This window comes from Haliotis rubra, unplaced genomic scaffold (genome assembly GCF_003918875.1).
Source record: "Haliotis rubra isolate DU_JTF1 unplaced genomic scaffold, ASM391887v1 Scf276, whole genome shotgun sequence".
Classification (NCBI taxonomy): domain Eukaryota; kingdom Metazoa; phylum Mollusca; class Gastropoda; order Lepetellida; family Haliotidae; genus Haliotis; species Haliotis rubra.
Window position 1 is genome coordinate 595,804 of NW_025766847.1, and position 24,376 is coordinate 620,179.

The window sequence follows — 24,376 nt, forward strand, 5'->3', positions numbered from 1 at the left end:
AATTTTTTCTTATCCTGACTCATGATCTATTGCTTATCTCCCTTTCCTTTTCGAATGGTAGTGGAACACTTGAATCCCTTGAAGTTCCTAAAGTGGACGTAAAAATACACTCACCCACGAGTTACCTCCCTTTTGCCCCACAAACAGTCCTTTGACTACAGACATTTGTCTCACCAGTTCCAGATCCTGAAGCCTGGGCAACAGATGCACTGAGCAAATCTTGGGAAGGACTAAACGCTTGCGCGTTTCCATCCCCGATATTACTTCCGGAAGTACTGTTGAAGATCAAACAGACACAGGCGCTACAACTGACTTTGGTCGCACCATACTGGCCAGCGAGAGTATGGTTTCTAGACCTATAGAAGATCTCGGAAGTCCATCAATCAAGCTACCAGATTGGCCGAACCTACTCATACATCAGCACACAAAGCAAGTCCACGGGAACCCGACAGCGTTCCAGCTACACGTGTGGACCGTATCAAAACATGTTTGAGGAAAAGAGGATACTCCGCCAGGGCAGCCAAGGCAGTAATGCTAGCGTTACGCAGATCTACTCGTAACCTGTAATACGTATCTAAGGACAGCTGATGAATCCATGAAGTGGCTTGACCCACCACTAATCCGTCAGATTCTATAAGCAAAAGATCATGAGTCAGGATAAGAAAAAAATATGTAATTTTTCAAGTAAAATTGATATTTTTATACTTATCCTGACTCATGACGAGAAGCAATCCCAACCTCCCTGCTGAAGCCACTTTGGATTTCACAGAAGATCCAAGTGCATGGGCAGAAAATCAGGATAGAGTGACAAGTAAGGCTGGTCACATGACTGTTTGCGCGGGAAAAGGGCAAAGGGAGGTAACTCGTGGGTGAGTGTATTTTTACGTCCGCTTCGGGAACTTCAAGGGATTCAAGTGTTCCACTACCATTCGAAAAGGAAAGGGAGATAAGCAAAAGATCATGAGTCAGGATAAGTATAAAAATATCAATTTTACTTCAAAAATTACATATTTACCTTGCCAGTTGAACGTTTAAATCAAAGAATTTTATTCAACTTAGGACAAAAGTTGTTTTAGAAACGATCTCATATTCAAATCTCAATTATTGGTTTGTATATCAAGGGGGTATGCACATTAAATGAAACACCAAGAATGAATAGGGTTGCATTTGTTTCACTGTTCCAACCACTGCGCTTACCCCCTTGTTATACAAACCAATACTGATAGAAACCATTTTATCACTAACGGGATGGGGTGGTCAGGCCCGCCCACTTGGTTGATGCATGTCATTGTATCCCAGTTGTTGACTGATAATTATGATGTCAATCACTGAATTGTTTGGTCATGACTTGATTATTTACAGACTGTCATTATATAGCTGGAAAATTGCTGTGTGCAGCATTAAATCTGAAAAAAAAAGTATATATACAGGGGATAAAAAACAGACACACTAGTACATCACATTGAATTTTATTGAATCATTGAATAAAGATAAGAAAATATATTGGCTATATATATATATATAATATATATTGGACTAAACTTCACAAAATAATGTTTCAGTATTTTTTACTTCTTCTACAGAGTTGAAAATAAAAGCTTTGAAAATTAATGTCAAATAGTGTAAAGCTATTAAATACTGCATAACTGGTTAAAACTGTGCAAATAAACTTCCGTTCAATATTTATCCGAGACCAATCATCACTTAGATTTAGTGTTCAACATCAACATGCCACTTGTGATTCAGATGTGTTATCACTGGTCCGCAGTACCATGTACAACCATCCACATCACATCACTATCAGGGATAGTACAGCATGAATGGACAGTCTGAGGATGCCCCTTTCCAGCAGGCATGGATGCTATAATCAATGAAGCTGTCAATTATACAAAAGGTGTTCAACACTGACACCTACCCTCAAAATACATTTATCATGTTTAACTATGAAGCCAATGGGCATCGTTTACAAGGTATGCCCATATTTAAAAAACTGGAACTAACTTATTGACCTTGTCCATGATATTGATACAGTGCAGAAGGTCATGACATATATTACTATTACTGATAGCAAATATTCCTATTCATATTGCTAAAAGGGTAAATATTCGGGGTACATTGTCAGAACAAGTTACTGCCTGTGAAGTGGCAGGTGACTCCTATTTTGAACACTTTGTTTACTATGTACATTGGTGAAGCATTAACACTACACATGCACAGCTATGTACACAACTGTACAAGACAGTGAGGGACTATAACGAGGATCATGTACAGTATATACATACAAGCATGGTACATTGTAAGTTGTCGGAGACATACCAGTAATACGATATCAAATATGTGCAAAAATACCTGAACAGTGAAACCTTCTTAGTTCAGATTGTATGATATTGAGTGAAATTGTTTCATGAGCAAATGTGTATAAGTATCACTCTGATCATGACGAGACATTCCTTGTAGTAATCTGGTTTCTGGATTAACTCGCTCAGGACTGACTAAGTTTCTCTGTCTTCAATTCGGAGTATTTTTTTGAAACCTATGTTCATTCATCTTGAAGGGAAGAGCATTCAACATCTTCCATGTTTCACAACCTGTTGAAGTTCAACTTCAACTACTGAACATAAGACTTTTATACACTGTCTTGCTGTAGAAGTCCACACAAATGTTCACCCATGAACATGCAAGAAAGGATTAATACTGAACATAAATACTTCATTTCCTCATCCTGATGCTCCAAAATCAAATCAATATGCCATATTTTTATATAGTCCTAATTTAACAATTTCCTTAAAAGGAATAAACAAGGAAAATTACACAAAAAATTTCGTCTAATGAAATTTTGCATATATTTATAAACATAACGTAAATGATTGTTTTTTCCATGGGTGAACAAATGCTTTCTTGTATTTCTATTCTAAATGAAATAAGTTGATGATATTGCACCAATTTATAACAATTTCAATATGAAATATAACATTGAAACCTTTCATATGTTTTCAAACATACAAGATGGACAAATTGAACATACATGTATTTACATTTCAAATATACACGGTGTACAATGAACATTCAGCAAACTAAACTGTCATGAGTAGCAGAAACAAGGAGGTAAACATATACAGATCAACATCTACCATACAAAACCCATTTAAACAAACATGAAATATAACTGGTGCTCACACTTCAGCCATGAAACTAATACACAATGGAATAAATTACTTGGAACTGTTTAGCCAGAATTGTAGCATTTACACAGTTATCTCCCTTGACCATTGATATTAAGAAATAATCAACTTACCAGTTGATAATATTAAATAAACTCCCCTTGCCCAAAATAATAAAAAAAAGTTTCAGTCTATATAAATATTCACTGAAAAAAGTTGTTCAGAGCCCAAGAAAACAATAAATTTTACGATCCCTTTCTATCATTACCACGGTATAACAAAAGGCAATGTCTGAAAATTGACAATAGCTGGTGGATGTCTTCCTGCACAATGAAACATATTTGCAATTTGTATTTGTGTTGTGTAACCTAGCCTAAAAGACATGATCTAATCAAAGTGTCAATTTCCAAAATATTTTTCAAAGGTGTTTATGTTCCTCTCCATAGATAGTACCAGTCAAAACATGCTTAATGTTCAAGTTGTACCTTCAGTTAAAAAGTGACCCTCGTTCAAACATCCTTACTAATCTAAGTGTCAAAGTAAAACATCATTGGAATGTTTTGGATTGATGTATTGTGTTGACCAATTCTGAAAAATGGTAAGCAGGCATGATCATGTAATTAAGACACAATTTTAAGTATGGTTAATCACTTCCAAATACTTCCCAAACAGCTTTCATAACACTGTAAAATAATGATGAGAACATATATAAAATGACAACTGTACTGTTTACGGGTCTGTGTAAGTTTGTTCATATTTCAAGGCATTATGAACTAACACTCTGGCACTCAGCTAACGCTACTAAACCTCATGGGACTGACGCTGTTTCAAGCTCTAATAATTGAGATCACGATTAAAATGCTTCCAATTAGTTCAGATTTTCAAACAAGTAGCCACTGATTAATTTCATGAACAGTAGAAGCACAGTACCCGTCAGTGACCTCTGGATATGATCACATGTTGAGGTCATTGGTATTAAATCTCTGTAAGTAGTATCAGCTGACGGGTGTTTGGTACATCACTATCGCCTCTTGGATACTTTGTTGATGGCCACCAGTCTGTCGGCTACTGCCTCATTCATCACTTCCCTCTTGTCTAATTTTCGACCATGAAGGGTTTCCACTTCTTTGAGAATCTTGTCAACTGATGGATCTACCTCCCGTTTGTTTCTCTTGAGGATACCATCATTCATTAGACCCTGGTTAACAGGCACATTCTTGGCATCAATGACATTGTTCAGGTCTTGGACAGGCATGACCACAGCTCCCTGTTGCCCAGCAACCTGCTTGGCCTGAGCCTGAGCCCCTTGATTTGCCTGTGACTGGATGTTCCCTGGAGCCTGTTTCAGATGTGCCTGATCTTGACCAGCGTGCTTGCCATCTATGCCAAGGTTTTGTGCTGGCTGCTGTACCTGAAGCTGTTGACCTTGTACATTTTGTTGGAGGTTTTTCACTGGCTGTAAAGCTGGTTGTTGTGCACCCTGCTGTCCACCCTGAACTGGTTGCTGTCCACCCTGCTGTCCACCCTGAACTAGTTGCTGTGCACCCTGCTGTCCACCCTGAACTGGTTGCTGTCCACCCTGCTGTCCACCCTGAACTGGTTGCTGTGCACCCTGCTGTCCACCCTGAAGTGGTTGCTGTCCACCAAGCTGTCCACCCTGAACTGGTTGCTGTGCACCCTGCTGTCCACCCTGAACTGGTTGCTGTCCACCCTGAACTGGTTGCTGTATGCCCTGAACTGGTTGCTGTCCACCCTGAACTGGTTGCTGTCCACCCTGAACTGGTTGCTGTCCACCCTGAACTGGTTGCTGTACGCCCTGAACTGGTTGCTGTACGCCCTGAACTGGTTGCTGTGCACCCTGGACTGGTTGTTGTGCACCCTGCTGTCCACCCTGAAGTGGTTGCTGTATGTCTTGTCCACCCTGAACTGGTTGTTGTGCACCCTGTATGCCTTGTTGGGCATCAGGAAATGGCTTTTGTGCACCCTGATCAGGATCGTTGACAACCTGACCTTCCTCATCTGCACCATCCTGAATCAAATCAAATCACCTTGTGGTTAAAAGAAGCTTCTATTGTATTAACATTACAGTATTACGCTGCAAATATTTACGTGAAATATACAATGTCATGAGTAACTACTATGACACTGAATTGACATACAAAACAACTTCCAAAAGATCCATCATTTACAAATGCTGACACTCTCAAATGGTTCACTTCATTCCTGATCTATATCTGTTATTCCTTGACTCACCTTGTGATCCTTGTCCTTGTGTTCCTTGAGTTCCTGCAGGATCTGCTTCTGTTCCTTGATGAGTTCCTTCTGTTCCTCCTGCTGCTCCACAAGCCGCTCCAGCAACACCTGTTGCTTCTGCTCATTCTCCTCGATCTTCTTCTCTCTTTCCTTCAGCACCTGCTCCTTGACCTTGACCTCCTCGTGTTTCTCAGCCGGCTCCCCCTTCTCCACCACAGCAGCATCTTTCCCTCCTGCTGCCTTCCCCTCCTGGCTCAGGTCCTTCTTCTCCCGGCCAAGTTCCTTCCCCTTGCCCTCAACCTGTCCATCTTTGTCAGGTACTTTAGCATCACCAAGACCATCTTTCTTTGGCAGTTCCTCTGCTATCTTTTCTTTGGGCTTCTCTTCTTTCTGTAAACAGAGTGAAGAGTTGGGTTTATGTCAAGTTATATCACAGTTTGTCATGTTTATGTAGGGGAACAGCCAAATGTGGGTGGTAACAGTTTCCCAGTAAGGTGACACTTATAAGCTCTTGTATGGTTTTGTACAGACCAATAATCATAATCAAATCAGGGCATAGGCCAAGTGACTCATTTTTATAAATGCATCACACAATGTGGTTCTTACTAAAAAATGTTTTCAGAACTCCTGAGAACATTTTGCATAAAACTGCTGGATTCTGGACCCACTACAAACCCACCTTCTCAACACTGTCTATGGGAGCATCAGGTACCGGAGGCTCAATTCTTTTCTCATTCTTAACATCAGCATCTACAACAACAAAAACTCTACAGTTTCACACAGATTCAATACGTAAAATACTTCAAACAAACCACTTATCAAATAATTGCTTTCAATTCCAGACATTTACAACTGATCATTGATCACAATCAGATAAATCGCCAACTAGAACTGCCTTGGCTGTACATACCCCCAGGCGGCAGATCAACAGGCTTGTTCAGTGCAGGGTTCTCCAGGTTAGCAGCGAGGTCCTCGGCCCCCTTAGGCGCGACAGGGTGGGTGTGGCCCTTGTCCTGGGTGTACAGTGTGGCAAATGTGCTGACCAACAGGATTGTGATACCTAGCACCATCACCAGCTGTAACATAAACAACTCGGTTCACATGGACATACATAACATATCTATCACCACCTGTAACATAAACAACTTCGGTTAACATGGACATACATAACATATCCTTCACCAGCTGTAACATAAACAACTCGGTTAACATGGACATACACAACATATCTATCACCAGCTGTAACATAAACAACTCGGTTCACATGGACATACATAACATATCTATCACCACCTGTAACATAAACAACTCGGTTAACATGGACATACACAACATATCTATCATCAGCTGTAACATAAACAACTCGGTTCACATGGACATACACAACATATCTATCACCAGCTGTAACATAAACAACTCGGTTAACATGGACATACACAACATATCTATCACCACCTGTAACATAAACAACTCGGTTAACATGGACATACATAACATATCTATCACCAGCTGTAACATAAACAACTTCGGTTAACATGGACATGTAACATATCTATCACCACCTGTAACATAAACAACTCGGTTAACATGGACATACATAACATATCTATCACCACCTGTAACATAAACAACTCGGTTAACATGGACATACATAACATATCTATCACCAGCTGTAACATAAACAACTCGGTTAACATGGACATACATAACATATCTATCACCAGCTGTAACATAAACAACTCGGTTAACATGGACATACATAACATATCTATCACCAGCTGTAACATAAACAACTCGGTTAACATGGACATACACAACATATCTATCACCAGCTGTAACATAAACAACTCGGTTAACATGGACATACACAACATATCTATCACCAGCTGTAACATAAACAACTCGGTTAACATGGACATACATAACATATCTATCACCAGCTGTAACATAAACAACTCGGTTAACATGGACATACATAACATATCTATCACCAGCTGTAACATAAACAACTCGGTTAACATGGACATACACAACATATCTATCACCAGCTGTAACATAAACAACTCGGTTAACATGGACATACATAACATATCTATCACCAGCTGTAACATAAACAACTCGGTTAACATGGACATACATAACATATCTATCACCAGCTGTAACATAAACAACTCGGTTAACATGGACATACATAACATATCTATCACCACCTGTAACATAAACAACTCGGTTAACATGGACATACATAACATATCTATCACCACCTGTAACATAAACAACTCGGTTAACATGGACATACATAACATATCTATCACCACCTGTAACATAAACAACTCGGTTAACATGGACATACATAACATATCTATCACCACCTGTAACATAAACAACTCGGTTTATGGACATGGACATACATAACATATCTATCACCACCTGTAACATAACAACTCGGTTAACATGGACATACATAACATATCTATCACCACCTGTAACATAAACAACTCGGTTCACATGGACATACATAACATATCTATCACCACCTGTAACATAAACAACTCGGTTAATATGGACATACATAACATATCTATCACCAGCTGTAACATAAACAACTCGGTTAACATGGACATACATAACATATCTATCACCAGCTGTAACATAAACAACTCGGTTAACATGGACATACATAACATATCTATCACCACCTGTAACACATAAACAACTCGGTTAACATGGACATACATAACATATCTATCACCACCTGTAACATAAACAACTCGGTTAACATGGACATACATAACATATCTATCACCACCTGTAACATAAACAACTCGGTTAATATGGACATACATAACATATCTATCACCACCTGTAACATAAACAACTCGGGTTAACATGGACATACATAACATATCTATCACCACCTGTAACATATAAACAACTCGGTTAACATGGACATACATAACATATCTATCACCACCTGTAACATAAACAACTCGGTTAACATGGACATACATAACATATCTATCACCACCTGTAACATAAACAACTTTCGGTTAACATGGACATACATAACATATCTATCACCATCTGTAACATAAACAACTCGGTTAACATGGACATACATAACATATCTATCACCACCTGTAACATAAACAACTCGGTTAACATGGACATACACATAACATATCTATCACCACCTGTAACATAAACAACTTCGGTTAACATGGACATACACAACATATCTATCACCACCTGTAACATAAACAACTCGGTTAACATGGACATACACAACATATCTATCACCACCTGTAACATAAACAACTTCGGTTAACATGGACATACATAACATATCTATCACCAGCTGTAACATAAACAACTCGGTTAACATGGACATACATAACATATCTATCACCACCTGTAACATAAACAACTCGGTTAACATGGACATACATAACATATCTATCACCACCTGTAACATAAACAACTCGGTTAACATGGACATACATAACATATCTATCACCACCTGTAACATAAACAACTCGGTTCACATGGACATACATAACATATCTATCACCACCTGTAACATAAACAACTCGGTTAACATGGACATACATAACATATCTATCACCACCTGTAACATAAACAACTCGGTTAACATGGACATACATAACATATCTATCACCACCTGTAACATAAACAACTCGGTTAACATGGACATACACAACATATCTATCACCACCTGTAACATAAACAACTCGGTTAACATGGACATACATAACATATCTATCACCACCTGTAACATAAACAACTCGGTTAACATGGACATACATAACATATCTATCACCACCTGTAACATAAACAACTTCGGTTAACATGGACATACATAACATATCTATCACCACCTGTAACATAAACAACTCGGTTAACATGGACATACATAACATATCTATCACCACCTGTAACATAAACAACTCGGTTAACATGGACATACATAACATATCTATCACCACCTGTAACATAAACAACTCGGTTAACATGGACATACATAACATATCTATCACCACCTGTAACATAAACAACTCGGTTAATATGGACATACATAACATATCTATCACCAGCTGTAACATAAACAACTCGGTTAACATGGACATACATAACATATCTATCACCACCTGTAACATAAACAACTCGGTTAATATGGACATACATAACATATCTATCACCACCTGTAACATAAACAACTCGGTTAATATGGACATACATAACATATCTATCACCACCTGTAACATAAACAACTCGGTTAATATGGACATACATAACATATCTATCACCAGCTGTAACATAAACAACTCGGTTAATATGGACATACATAACATATCTATCACCAGCTGTAACATAAACAACTCGGTTAATATGGACATACATAACATATCTATCACCACCTGTAACATAAACAACTCGGTTAATATGGACATACATAACATATCTATCACCACCTGTAACATAAACAACTCGGTTAACATGGTTATCATGGACATAAACATATACATATCATATCTATCACCACCTGTAACATAAACAACTCGGTTAACATGGACATACATAACATATCTATCACCACCTGTAACATAAACAACTCGGTTAACATGGACATACATAACATATCTATCACCACCTGTAACATAAACAACTCGGTTAACATGGACATACATAACATATCTATCACCAGCTGTAACATAAACAACTCGGTTAACATGGACATACATAACATATCTATCACCAGCTGTAACATAAACAACTCGGTTCACATGGACATACATAACATATCTATCACCACCTGTAACATAAACAACTCGGTTAATATGGACATACATAACATATCTATCACCACCTGTAACATAAACAACTCGGTTAATATGGACATACATAACATATCTATCACCACCTGTAACATAAACAACTCGGTTAATATGGACATACATAACATATCTATCACCAGCTGTAACATAAACAACTCGGTTAATATGGACATACATAACATATCTATCACCAGCTGTAACATAAACAACTCGGTTAACATGGACATACACAACACATATCTATCACCACCTGTAACATAAACAACTCGGTTAACATGGACATGGACATAACATATCTATCACCACCTGTAACATAAACAACTCGGTTAACATGGACATACATAACATATCTATCACCAGCTGTAACATAAACAACTTCGGTTAACATGGACATACATAACATATCTATCACCACCTGTAACATAAACAACTCGGTTAATATGGACATACATAACATATCTATCACCAGCTGTAACATAAACAACTCGGTTAACATGGACATACATAACATATCTATCACCACCTGTAACATAAACAACTCGGTTAACATGGACATACACAACATATCTATCACCACCTGTAACATAAACAACTCGGTTAATATGGACATACACAACATATCTATCACCAGCTGTAACATAAACAACTCGGTTAACATGGACATACATAACATATCTATCACCAGCTGTAACATAAACAACTCGGTTAATATGGACATACATAACATATCTATCACCACCTGTAACATAAACAACTCGGTTAACATGGACATACATAACATATCTATCACCAGCTGTAACATAAACAACTCGGTTAATATGGACATACATAACATATCTATCACCACCTGTAACATAAACAACTCGGTTAATATGGACATACATAACATATCTATCACCAGCTGTAACATAAACAACTCGGTTAATATGGACATACATAACATATCTATCACCACCTGTAACATAAACAACTCGGTTAACATGGACATACATAACATATCTATCACCACCTGTAACATAAACAACTCGGTTAATATGGACATACATAACATATCTATCACCAGCTGTAACATAAACAACTCGGTTAACATGGACATACATAACATATCTATCACCAGCTGTAACATAAACAACTCGGTTAACATGGACATACATAACATATCTATCACCACCTGTAACATAAACAACTCGGTTAACATGGACATACATAACATATCTATCACCACCTGTAACATAAACAACTCGGTTAACATGGACATACACAACATATCTATCACCACCTGTAACATAAACAACTCGGTTAACATGGACATACATAACATATCTATCACCACCTGTAACATAAACAACTCGGTTAATATGGACATACACAACATATCTATCACCACCTGTAACATAAACAACTCGGTTAATATGGACATACATAACATATCTATCACCACCTGTAACATAAACAACTTCGGTTAATATGGACATACATAACATATCTATCACCACCTGTAACATAAACAACTTCGGTTAATATGGACATACATAACATATCTATCACCACCTGTAACATAAACAACTCGGTTAACATGGACATACATAACATATCTATCACCAGCTGTAACATAAACAACTTCGGTTAACATGGACATACATAACATATCTATCACCAGCTGTAACATAAACAACTTCGGTTAACATGGACATACATAACATATCTATCACCAGCTGTAACATAAACAACTCGGTTAACATGGACATACATAACATATCTATCATCACCCTGTAACATAAACAACTCGGTTACCATGGACATACATAACATATCTATCACCACCTGTAACATAAACAACTCGGTTAACATGGACATACATAACATATCTATCACCAGCTGCTCGGTAACATGGACATACATGGACAACATATCTATCTGTAACATAAACAAGCTGCTAATACATGGACATACATAACATATCTTCGGTTAACATGGACATACATAACATATCTATCACCAGCTGTAACATAAACAACTCCGGTTAACATGGACATACATAACATATCTATCACCACCTGTAACATAAACAACAACTCGGTTAACATGGACATACATAACATATCTATCACCAGCTGTAACATAAACAACTCGGTTAATATGGACATACATAACATATCTATCACCAGCTGTAACATAAACAACTCGGGTTAACATGGACATACATAACATATCTATCACCAGCTGTAACATAAACAACTTCGGTTAACATGGACATACATAACATATCTATCACCACCTGTAACATAAACAACTCGGTTAATATGGACATACATAACATATCTATCACCACCTGTAACATAAACAACTCGGTTAACATGGACATACATAACATATCTATCACCACCTGTAACATAAACAACTCGGTTAATATGGACATACATAACATATCTATCACCACCTGTAACATAAACAACTCGGTTAACATGGACATACATAACATATCTATCACCAGCTGTAACATAAACAACTCGGTTAACATGGACATACATAACATATCTATCACCACCTGTAACATAAACAACTCGGTTCACATGGACATACATAACATATCTATCACCACCTGTAACATAAACAACTCGGTTAACATGGACATACATAACATATCTATCACCAGCTGTAACATAAACAACTCGGTTAATATGGACATACATAACATATCTATCACCACCTGTAACATAAACAACTTCGGTTTAACATGGACATACATAACATATCTATCACCAGCTGTAACATAAACAACTTCGGTTAACATGGACATACATAACATATCTATCACCAGCTGTAACATAAACAACTTCGGTTAACATGGACATACATAACATATCTATCACCACCTGTAACATAAACAACTCGGTTAACATGGACATACACAACATATCTATCACCACCTGTAACATAAACAACTCGGTTAACATGGACATACATAACATATCTATCACCAGCTGTAACATAAACAACTCGGTTAACATGGACATACATAACATATCTATCACCACCTGTAACATAAACAACTCGGTTAACATGGACATACATAACATATCTATCACCAGCTGTAACATAAACAACTCGGTTAACATGGACATACATAACATATCTATCACCACCTGTAACATAAACAACTTTCGGTTAACATGGACATACATAACATATCTATCACCACCTGTAACATAAACAACTCGGTTAACATGGACATACACAACATATCTATCACCAGCTGTAACATAAACAACTCGGTTCACATGGACATACATAACATATCTATCACCAGCTGTAACATAAACAACTCGGTTAACATGGACATACATAACATATCTATCACCACCTGTAACATAAACAACTCGGTTAACATGGACATACATAACATATCTATCACCAGCTGTAACATAAACAACTCGGTTAACATGGACATACATAACATATCTATATCACCCTGTAACATAAACAACTCGGTTAACATGGACATACATAACATATCTATCACCAGCTGTAACATAAACAACTCGGTTAACATGGACATACATAACATATCTATCACCACCTGTAACATAAACAACTCTATCGGTTAACATGGACATACATAACATATCTATCACCACCTGTAACATAAACAACTTCGGTTCACATGGACATACACAACATATCTATCACCAGCTGTAACATAAACAACTCGGTTCACATGGACATACATAACATATCTATCACCAGCTGTAACATAAACAACTCGGTTAACATGGACATACACAACATATCTATCACCACCTGTAACATAAACAACTCGGTTACCATGGACATACATAACATATCTATCACCACCTGTAACATAAACAACTTCGGTTACCATGGACATACATAACATATCTATCACCACCTGTAACATAAACAACTCGGTTAACATGGACATACATAACATATCTATCACCACCTGTAACATAAACAACTCGGTTAACATGGACATACACAACATATCTATCACCACCTGTAACATAAACAACTCGGTTACCATGGACATACATAACATATCTATCACCACCTGTAACATAAACTTTCGGTTAACATGGACATACATAACATATGTATCACCACCTGTAACATAAACAACTTGGTTCACATGGACATACATAACATATCTATCACCACCTGTAACATAAACAACTTCGGTTCACATGGACATACACATAACATATCTATCACCAGCTGTAACATAAACAACTCGGTTAACATGGACATACATAACATATCTATCACCAGCTGTAACATAAACAACTCGGTTCACATGGACATACATAACATATCTATCACCAGCTGTAACATAAACAACTCGGTTAACATGGACATACATAACATATCTATCACCACCTGTAACATAAACAACTCGGTTAACATGGACATACATAACATATCTATCACCACCTGTAACATAAACAACTCGGTTAACATGGACATACATAACATATCTATCACCACCTGTAACATAAACAACTTCGGTTACCATGGACATACATAACATATCTATCACCACCTGTAACAACATAACTCGTTAACATGGACATACATAACATATCTATCACCACCTGTAACATAAACAACTTCGGTTCACATGGACATACACTACATAACATATCTATCACCAGCTGTAACATAAACAACTTTCGGTTAACATGGACATACATAACATATCTATCACCACCTGTAACATAAACAACTTTCGGTTAACATGGACATACATAACATATCTATCACCACCTGTAACATAAACAACTCGGTTCACATGGACATACATAACATATCTATCACCACCTGTAACATAAACAACTCGGTTAACATGGACATACATAACATATCTATCACCACCTGTAACATAAACAACTCGGTTCACATGGACATACATAACATATCTATCATCACCAGCTGTAACATAAACAACTTTCGGTTAACATGGACATACATAACATATCTATCACCATCTGTAACATAAACAACTCGGTTAACATGGACATACATAACATATCTATCACCACCTGTAACATAAACAACTTTCGGTTCACATGGACATACATAACATATCTATCACCACCTGTAACATAAACAACTTTCGGTTCACATGGACATACATAACATATCTATCACCACCTGTAACATAAACAACTTTCGGTTAACATGGACATACATAACATATCTATCACCACCTGTAACATAAACAACTTCGGTTAACATGGACAAACATAACATATCTATCACCACCTGTAACATAACTTCGGTTAACATGGACATACATAACATATCTATCACCACCTGTAACATAAACAACTTTCGGTTAACATGGACATACATAACATATCTATCACCACCTGTAACATAAACAACTCGGTTAACATGGACATACATAACATATCTATCACCACCTGTAACATAAACAACTCGGTTAACATGGACATACATAACATATCTATCACCATCTGTAACATAAACAACTCGGTTAACATGGACATACATAACATATCTATCACCACCTGTAACATAAACAACTTTCGGTTAACATGGACATACATAACATATCTATCACCAGCTGTAACATAAACAACTTCGGTTAACATGGACATACATAACATATCTATCACCACCTGTAACATAAACAACTTTCGGTTAACATGGACATACATAGCTTAACATATCTACCACCAGCTGTAACATAAACTCGGTTAACATGGACATACATAACATATCTATCACCAGCTGTAACATAACTTCGGTTAACATGGACATACATAACATATCTATCACTACCTGTAACATAAACAACTTCGGTTAACATGGACAATACATAACAACATATCTATCACCAGCTGTAACATAAACAACTTTCGGTTAACATGGACATACATAACATATCTATCACCACCTGTAACATAAACAACTCGGTTAACATGGACATACATAACATATCTATCACCAGCTGTAACATAAACAACTTCGGTTAACATGGACATACATAACATATCTATCACCAGCTGTAACATAAACAACTCGGTTCACATGGACATACATAACATATCTATCACCAGCTGTAACATAAAATTCGGTTAACATGGACATACATAACATATCTATCACCACCTGTAACATAAACAACTTTCGGTTAACATGGACATACATAACATATCTATCACCATCTGTAACATAAACATCTCGGTTACCATGGACATACATAACATATCTATCACCACCTGTAACATAAACAACTTCGGTTAACATGGACATACATAACATATCTATCACCACCTGTAACATAAACAACTTCGGTTCACATGGACATACATAACATATCTATCACCAGCTGTAACATAAACAACTTCGGTTAACATGGACATACATAACATATCTATCACCACCTGTAACATAAACAACTCGGTTCACATGGACATACATAACATATCTATCACCACCTGTAACATAAACAACTCGGTTAACATGGACATACATAACATATCTATCACCAGCTGTAACATAAACAACTTTCGGTTAACATGGACATACATAACATATCTATCACCACCTGTAACATAAACAACTTCGGTTACCATTGACATACATAACATATCTATCACCAGCTGTAACATAAACAACTTTCGGTTAACATGGACATACATAACATATCTACCACCAGCTGTAACATAAACAACTTTCGGTTAACATGGACATACACAACATATCTATCACCACCTGTAACATAAACAACTTCGGTTAACATGGACATACACAACATATCTATCACCACCTGTAACATAAACAACTTCGGTTCACATGGACATACATAACATATCTATCACCAGCTGTAACATAACTTCGGTTAACATGGACATACATAACATATCTATCACCACCTGTAACATAAACAACTTTCGGTTAACATGGACATACATAACATATCTACCACCAGCTGTAACATAAACAACTTCGGTTAACATGGACATACATAACATATCTATCACCACCTGTAACATAAACAACTTTCGGTTAACATGGACATACACAACATATCTATCACCACCTGTAACATAAACAACTTTCGGTTAACATGGACATACACAACATATCTATCACCAGCTGTAACATAAACAACTTCGGTTAACATGGACATACATAACATATCTATCACCAGCTGTAAACATAACTTTCGGTTAACATGGACATACATAACATATCTATCACCACCTGTAACATAAACAACTTCGGTTACCATTGACATACATAACATATCTACCACCAGCTGTAACATAAACAACTTCGGTTAACATGGACATACATAACATATCTATCACCACCTGTAACATAAACAACTTCGGTTACCATTGACATACATAACATATCTATCACCAGCTGTAACATAAACAACTTCGGTTAACATGGACATACATAACATATCTATCACCAGCTGTAACATAAACAACTCGGTTAACATGGACATACATAACATATCTATCACCAGCTGTAACATAAACAACTCGGTTCACATGGACATACATAACATATCTATCACCAGCTGTAACATAAACAACTCGGTTAACATGGACATACATAACATATCTATCACCACCTGTAACATAAACAACTCGGTTCACATGGACATACACAACATATCTACCACCAGCTGTAACATAAACAACTCGGTTAACATGGACATACATAACATATCTATCACCAGCTGTAACATAAACAACTCGGTTAACATGGACATACATAACATATCTATCACTACCTGTAACATAACTCGGTTAACATGGACAAACATAACATATCTATCACCAGCTGTAACATAACTTCGGTTAACATGGACATACATAACATATCTATCACCACCTGTAACATAACTCGGTTAACATGGACATACATAACATATCTATCACCAGCTGTAACATAAACAACTCGGTTAACATGGACATACATAACATATCTATCACCAGTTGTAACATAAACAACTTTGTGTCGCAAATGCACCGTCGTTGTCAAGCCTGCATCAACGCCAGCAGTAGACACACACGACACTGAATTTGTGAACTGACTTTTGACACCACATTTCTTCAAGGCGTGTCACGATGCCTGGTGTCAAATAATACAGATTTCGATATTATCCTGTCAACAGTTAAACAGTGATTAAGGAAAACACCACATACTGTAAACGTACTTATTTTCGCGTGGTGCAATTTTCGCGGAATTGACAGTTTAGACTACATCGCGCGGTCAATTATTCGCGCAATCAGTAATTGCCGGAACTGCCAGCTGTCTCTTTGGCCAACACTAATAGCAGTGAAAACAAACAGAGTGGCTTAACCTGTCAGGCGGCGTTTATTGCATACTCACAGGAAATCCCTATCTGTGCGATATACTAGTACACAGTAATGAATAAATAAAATACTGCTGTATTATTTCTTCCCGATTCGTTTCATGTTAATCTGTTTTGTATCAAACCATCTGTCATGTGACCAATTTCCATAGCGGCCACAACACACATTGCTGTTTTCGCTAATTCGGCGATGGGATTTGGCTCATTATTTAATTATGTTTTGGGAAATACATTACGGCGACAGTTAAGTATGATTCTTTATGCTACTATCAGTCATTTTAAGATTCCCGTAGGTAACAACTCAGGGGCGAGCTTGGCTAGACTGAATGAATGACAGGTTTATTCGCGGTGTATAAATTTTCGCGCTAAAATGTTTTGCGCGAAAAGCGCGAAAATAAAACCTGTGCGAAATATAATACGTTTACAGTATTATGTTATTATCTTTTTTTTTTACATTAAATAAATGGCATAACATCAAATAATGCACAGTTACTTTATTCCAGTAATATAATAACAAGGAATGTGTAAGCATCTGCAAAGACCAGTATGAGAGAATACACACCTGTGCTATGTGTTTGCCCTCTGCCTTGTTTGCCATGACACGGACGAAAAACAGAGCTGGGAAGATGTAGCAGATAAGTGTCCCCATTGTGGCACCATTCATCCCCAGGATAAACTCAACTGCAAGAAGAAACACAGGCATGTACATGTTTACAACTGAACTGAAAATTTTAACAATAAATTATACAGATAAGATGCTTATACTGTCCCATGTTATGCACCCACAATTGTTCTTTAAAGGGTTGAGTGGAATTGACCTGAAAAAAAAGTTTTCAGCATCTTGTAACACTTTGCACAAACACACCCCAGTTCCAGCTATTGTTGTAGTTTAATTTTTTTTTTTTAGAGTACAACAAAATATTTTATACTTATCCTGATTTATACTACATGTACAGTATTCGCTTTTCTCTCCTTTAATCCGAAAGACAATTGAAACATTCTGTGTTATGTACCCCAAGAACAGTAAAAACATCTCACTCAAACACACCCCACCACTGCACATGCACATTAGCTTCTCACGTGATCAGCTGGATCACTCTCTCCATTTTTGTATTTTCCGAATCATAACAGAAATTAGAGGAGAGAGGGGATGATTGGGGAGGTGGTACTGTAGTATAAGTCAGGATGACTATAAAAAATAATATATTTACTCTTAAAAACAAACATTTTTCCTTATCCGGACTCATACTATAGGGCCCAAAAGTTGGTCATAGCACTTTGCTAGACCTTAGCACTTCCAGTGACAAAGAACGTTCATACCTTTTCGATTGGTCTCATGGTTGTCAGTTGATAGTAAAGAACCGATAATCCTTGCAGATATAACAAATTTCCGAACTAACCATACCCAAATTAGCCAACTATTACGATGGTCAACAGCTGTGACAGCCAGTCTAGTAAAGTCATATTGGGCGGTCGCGCAATTTGGAACCAGAACTGGTTCTTGAATAGACGCTTGTCACCAGAAATCTTGTACCAGAAGTAAGCTGGGCACCGTCTCGCATATCACAAGTTGGGGCATGTGCCTCTCGAGACTTAATGAAAACGGGCACCACCTTCTTTTGATCTTCTTGAAGGTCCGAACAGAATACCAGAAACATCTTCTGTATGAATAAGCCCCAGTCAACCAAGAAGATACATCTATATTGGGTCATGCCCTTCTGGTTAGCGAGTTCAAAAAGTATACACATTTTTCAAGCTTAGATGCACAATTAACGATCTTCTTATTCCATTGCAGTTGGTCAGTCTGGCTTCATTTAACTAGCGTTTAACTGCATAACAGAAAATAGGTGTGGCCATTATATATGACATATCTAAAGTGTTTAAATGTCTGACCATTGGGCACAAGGATGCCGGTGATCATGGAGCAGATGACGATGGAGACAGTGATGAACTTGAAGTGGATCTCTGGCATGCGGTTCTCCTCTTGAATATCTTCATAGGCCTTCTGTTTCTGCTGTAACCAAACCATTAAAATTGTCTTTGGAGAACAATTTCGTACTGAGGCCTGCCTGTCAGTTACATTTAAAGATATTTACTATTAAACTTATACAAACCTGTAGAGGTTATGAATTCTTTGAAGAAAGTCCTCCTTGGGGTACATATAAGCATTTAAATGTCCATTTTATATAAAATATTTACAATACTAAAAACTCGTTTTGTCTTGTAAGACCACTCCTACAGGGCCCCACCGGACCCCCTACAGCCAAGAGCAGGTAACTCTCGCCGTCTACCTCGTACCTCAGTTTTCATGCTGAACGTGTCAGACAGAATGAGGGGAGGCGGGTGGCCATACCTCAAGGAGGACTTTCTTCAAAGAATTCATAACCTCTACAGGTTTGTATAATTCTTTTTCAGAAGAAGTCCTCCTTGGGGTACATATACCGGTAAGCATACGACAGACTCCCAAAGATATTAGAGACTGGAGTGGCATTCTGTCTGGCAACAACTAAACCCGTGGTGGAGTGAAATCTACAACTGATATTGAAATAGAAAAAAACACAGTTACCGAGCCACCTGACCGCTGATGTCAATCAGGCGGGGGCGTGGCTAGGGCGGGAAATAGAGAGCCCAAGCTTATACGTCAATTGGCTTAAATCAATTATGACATAAAACCCCACCCCCAACCATTACAGTGGAAAGGAATGTATGGGGAACTGCCGAAACAACTAGGGAAAGCGTAAAAAATTATATGCTTAAAAGCCAATAACCCAGCAGTCGAGCTAATAACTACTGCAAACTAACGCTCGAATGCACCCCTGCTGTTTGGAAGAGGGCTCACCGGGACCTCGATAAAACCCAGAGAAATTATTAGCCTCCCTAAAAACTTTCTGAGGAAATCGAACGAGTACAAACGCCATGCAATGTACGAGTGAAAAACAGGATAAAACACCCCCACCAAACACTCTCGGCATGAGGTGGGTAAGTGTAGACCACCATCCCACAAAGTGCTGATTAACACAGACTCCCAAATAGCGAAGTCTCAGGAAGAGGGAAAAAACTGTTAGCGTACACAAATCCCCTGAATAGCGAAAAGCGTAGCCGAACATGTGTTGGCTCACCATTGCACTAACCTGGTTACGTGACATGCTGCTCGAAGAGAGGCATACGAAACAGTGACCCGTGGGGTGTTTGTACCCAATTCCGTCGTAAGACGGGTTAATAGCATATGACTGGTTAAAGCGTTCAAAACCAGCCCCGCCCTCTTGCCTTTAAGTGAAGAGGACGTAAGGGACGTATGTACACCCAAACCCGACCCAACCCGAAAGGGTGGTAAGGCTTTTACGATGTAGTGATATGAACCATATCGACATTGAACTCAGAACCGATACCAATGACCAGTTACTAACTTGGTCAGGGTGGCAGGACACTCTCCACTGGAGAGAACCAAAAGACCAAACCGAGCACGATCCTTAGAATGCGTGTCAAGTCGGTAATGACGAATGAAGGCATTCTGCCGGCTCCAAAGAGCGACAGAACCGATCTCTTCATTGAGCAGTGCCGCTGTGTATTGCCAACAAAGCGGCATCTGCCCTACCCAGTCTGCCTTCAACCCCACGGGGGAAGGTAAACCTTAGCACGGTAACCGAACAATTACGGAAACAAGTCAACGAGATAAAGTCCGCTTGCTAGCAGACTCCCCAGTCTTCCCGCCACCAAACAGAACACATGGGTACCCGTACAGATCCCTTTCGTTCGTTCGTTACAGTCACGGTTGAGCAATCGAAAGATTGGTCCCTGGTGTGGAGTGAGTGAGTGAGTTGGGTTTTACGCCGGTTCTAGCAATATTCCAGCAATATCACGGCGGGGGACACCATAAATGGACTTCACACATTGTGCCCATGTGGGGAATCGAACCCGGGTCGTCAGCGTGACGAGCCGACGCTTTAACCATTAGGCTACCCCACCGCTCCCCCTGGTGTGGAAGGCTGGGCAAGGGGTGGAAGTTCGATATGAGCAGTCACGTGGAAGCAATATCGAACTGAGAGTGGTAGGTATCCGGGAGGTGAATACGGACATGATCAGTATAAAATACTGTCAGTGTCGGGTCAGTGGGTATCGCATGGATGTACCCGACCCTTCTACCAGAGCTCACCAGGGCCAGACAGCCAATTGAGAATAATTGGCAATTTTAAAGTGGGCTGGGTCGCGGCCGAGGCGGTCGAACCCTGTTCATGCCAGCTACGAATCGCTGTATGAGAGGTTGCTGCCTAGGCAGAGCACCATCAAACGAGGTGTGAAACGTGGAAATAGCCATGGAGTACCCGGGAATGGTGGAGGTCATAAGGCTCTCAACCAAAACAAGGTTATAGTAACTCCAATATCCGAACTAAATCCGCAGAATAGGGATTATGAAATCCCCCTATATCTGCACACCAGCGCGCCCCACCTATCAACACACTGAACGGGTGTGGAATCCCGCCTTGAAGCCAGAATTGTGTCTGCAACGGTTGCAGGAATTCCGCTTGTCTGGGGGTTAGACCCGACAGAGGCCAAGCCACCCATTGAATCCGAGGATTCGGGTGTGGTGCCCCGTTCAGAGTGAGAATGTCTGGCCGAAAAGGTAATTCGAATCCCGGTGTGCGGGATCAAACACCAACCTGACTGCTGTCAATTCCGGCACATTGATGTGCAGGTTGTGACTTCGTCATCAAGAGACCGCAGGTCGCCCAGAACATCGCTCCAACCCGGTAGGGATGTATCTTGCTGGACTGAGAGCGACGGTGTCTCCAGGGGGAGCCCCTCGGCGAGACACCTGACGTCTTTCCATCTGACTGCGTGAGGATGACAATTCGGACCAGTTTCGTAAGAGTGACCAACAGTGATCGTGAGTTTCCCAGACTCAACAGTTATTCCAAAACCACGATGAGCCAGTCGCGTAGGTACGGGTGAAAACACCGGCACTGCGATCTGGCTATCTGGGCTGCAATAAACCTCAATTTGGTGAACACCCTTGGCGCCATAATGTGACCTAAGGGGAGCACACGAAACTGGTAGCACGTCCCGTCCCGAATAAGAACCGAAAGTAAATCTTGAAACGGTGCAATGGAACAAGGAGGTACGCGACTTCGAGGTCGATTGACGTGTGCCAATCCCCTGTCTCGACAGATGAGATCACCGAGCGCGGTGTCTCCATCTTGAAGGACAGTACCTCTATTAACTTGTTCAGCTCTCAGATGAGAATGGGCGCTTATTATGAACATCCTTGAGCGTCGTGAGCGTCCTCGGCTAAACACCGGAGGCACACCTTATGACCATCCTGTGGCGGCAGTGTGCACAGCACAACGCACAGGGCTTAAACTGCAACAAACAGAACCATGCCAGTGTTACAAGCAGGAACTGTGAAGCAGCAAACATATAAACACAAGTAAATAGCAAATAAATAAAACGCACAGGCGACATTTAAATGCTACAAGCTACAGCCATTTAAATACTAAACATACAATGCAAAGCAGAAAAAGGCTAGCAGCACCCGCGTGTACATACTAGCAGGGAGACTATATAACTATATGTTGTAGATTATCCCTGATACTAGTCAGTATAGTTGAGTGCTACGAAACGAACACTATCAAAATTACTCAACAACGACTTACCACCAAATTCGCTGAAAGAGAGAGAATTTAGGCAAGCCTACCATATAATATGCAAACATAATATATGAACTC

The 24,376-nt window shown here is 38.9% G+C and overlaps 1 protein-coding gene across 6 annotated transcripts in view; it reads right to left on the reverse strand.

Annotated features, from left to right (window-relative positions):
* Positions 1-1,453: 1,453 nt before the first annotated feature.
* LOC124280914 (putative sodium-coupled neutral amino acid transporter 10) overlaps positions 1,454-24,376 on the reverse strand; it is a 32,089-nt gene continuing 9,166 nt past the window's right edge. For 2 of the 6 annotated variants that reach the window (XM_046716902.1, XM_046716901.1), the window contains exons 10-15: positions 20,547-20,667; positions 19,216-19,334; positions 6,325-6,490; positions 6,094-6,164; positions 5,415-5,804; positions 1,454-5,190 (exon numbers count right to left, since the gene is read on the reverse strand). In XM_046716902.1, coding sequence (XP_046572858.1) covers positions 4,183-5,190; positions 5,415-5,804; positions 6,094-6,164; positions 6,325-6,490; positions 19,216-19,334; positions 20,547-20,667 — 1,875 coding nt within the window. In that variant the 3' untranslated portion in view covers positions 1,454-4,182. The remainder of the gene's footprint in view (positions 5,191-5,414; positions 5,805-6,093; positions 6,165-6,324; positions 6,491-19,215; positions 19,335-20,546; positions 20,668-24,376) is intronic. The other 4 variants (XM_046716907.1, XM_046716903.1, XM_046716904.1 and 1 more) reach the window with 4 other exon arrangements.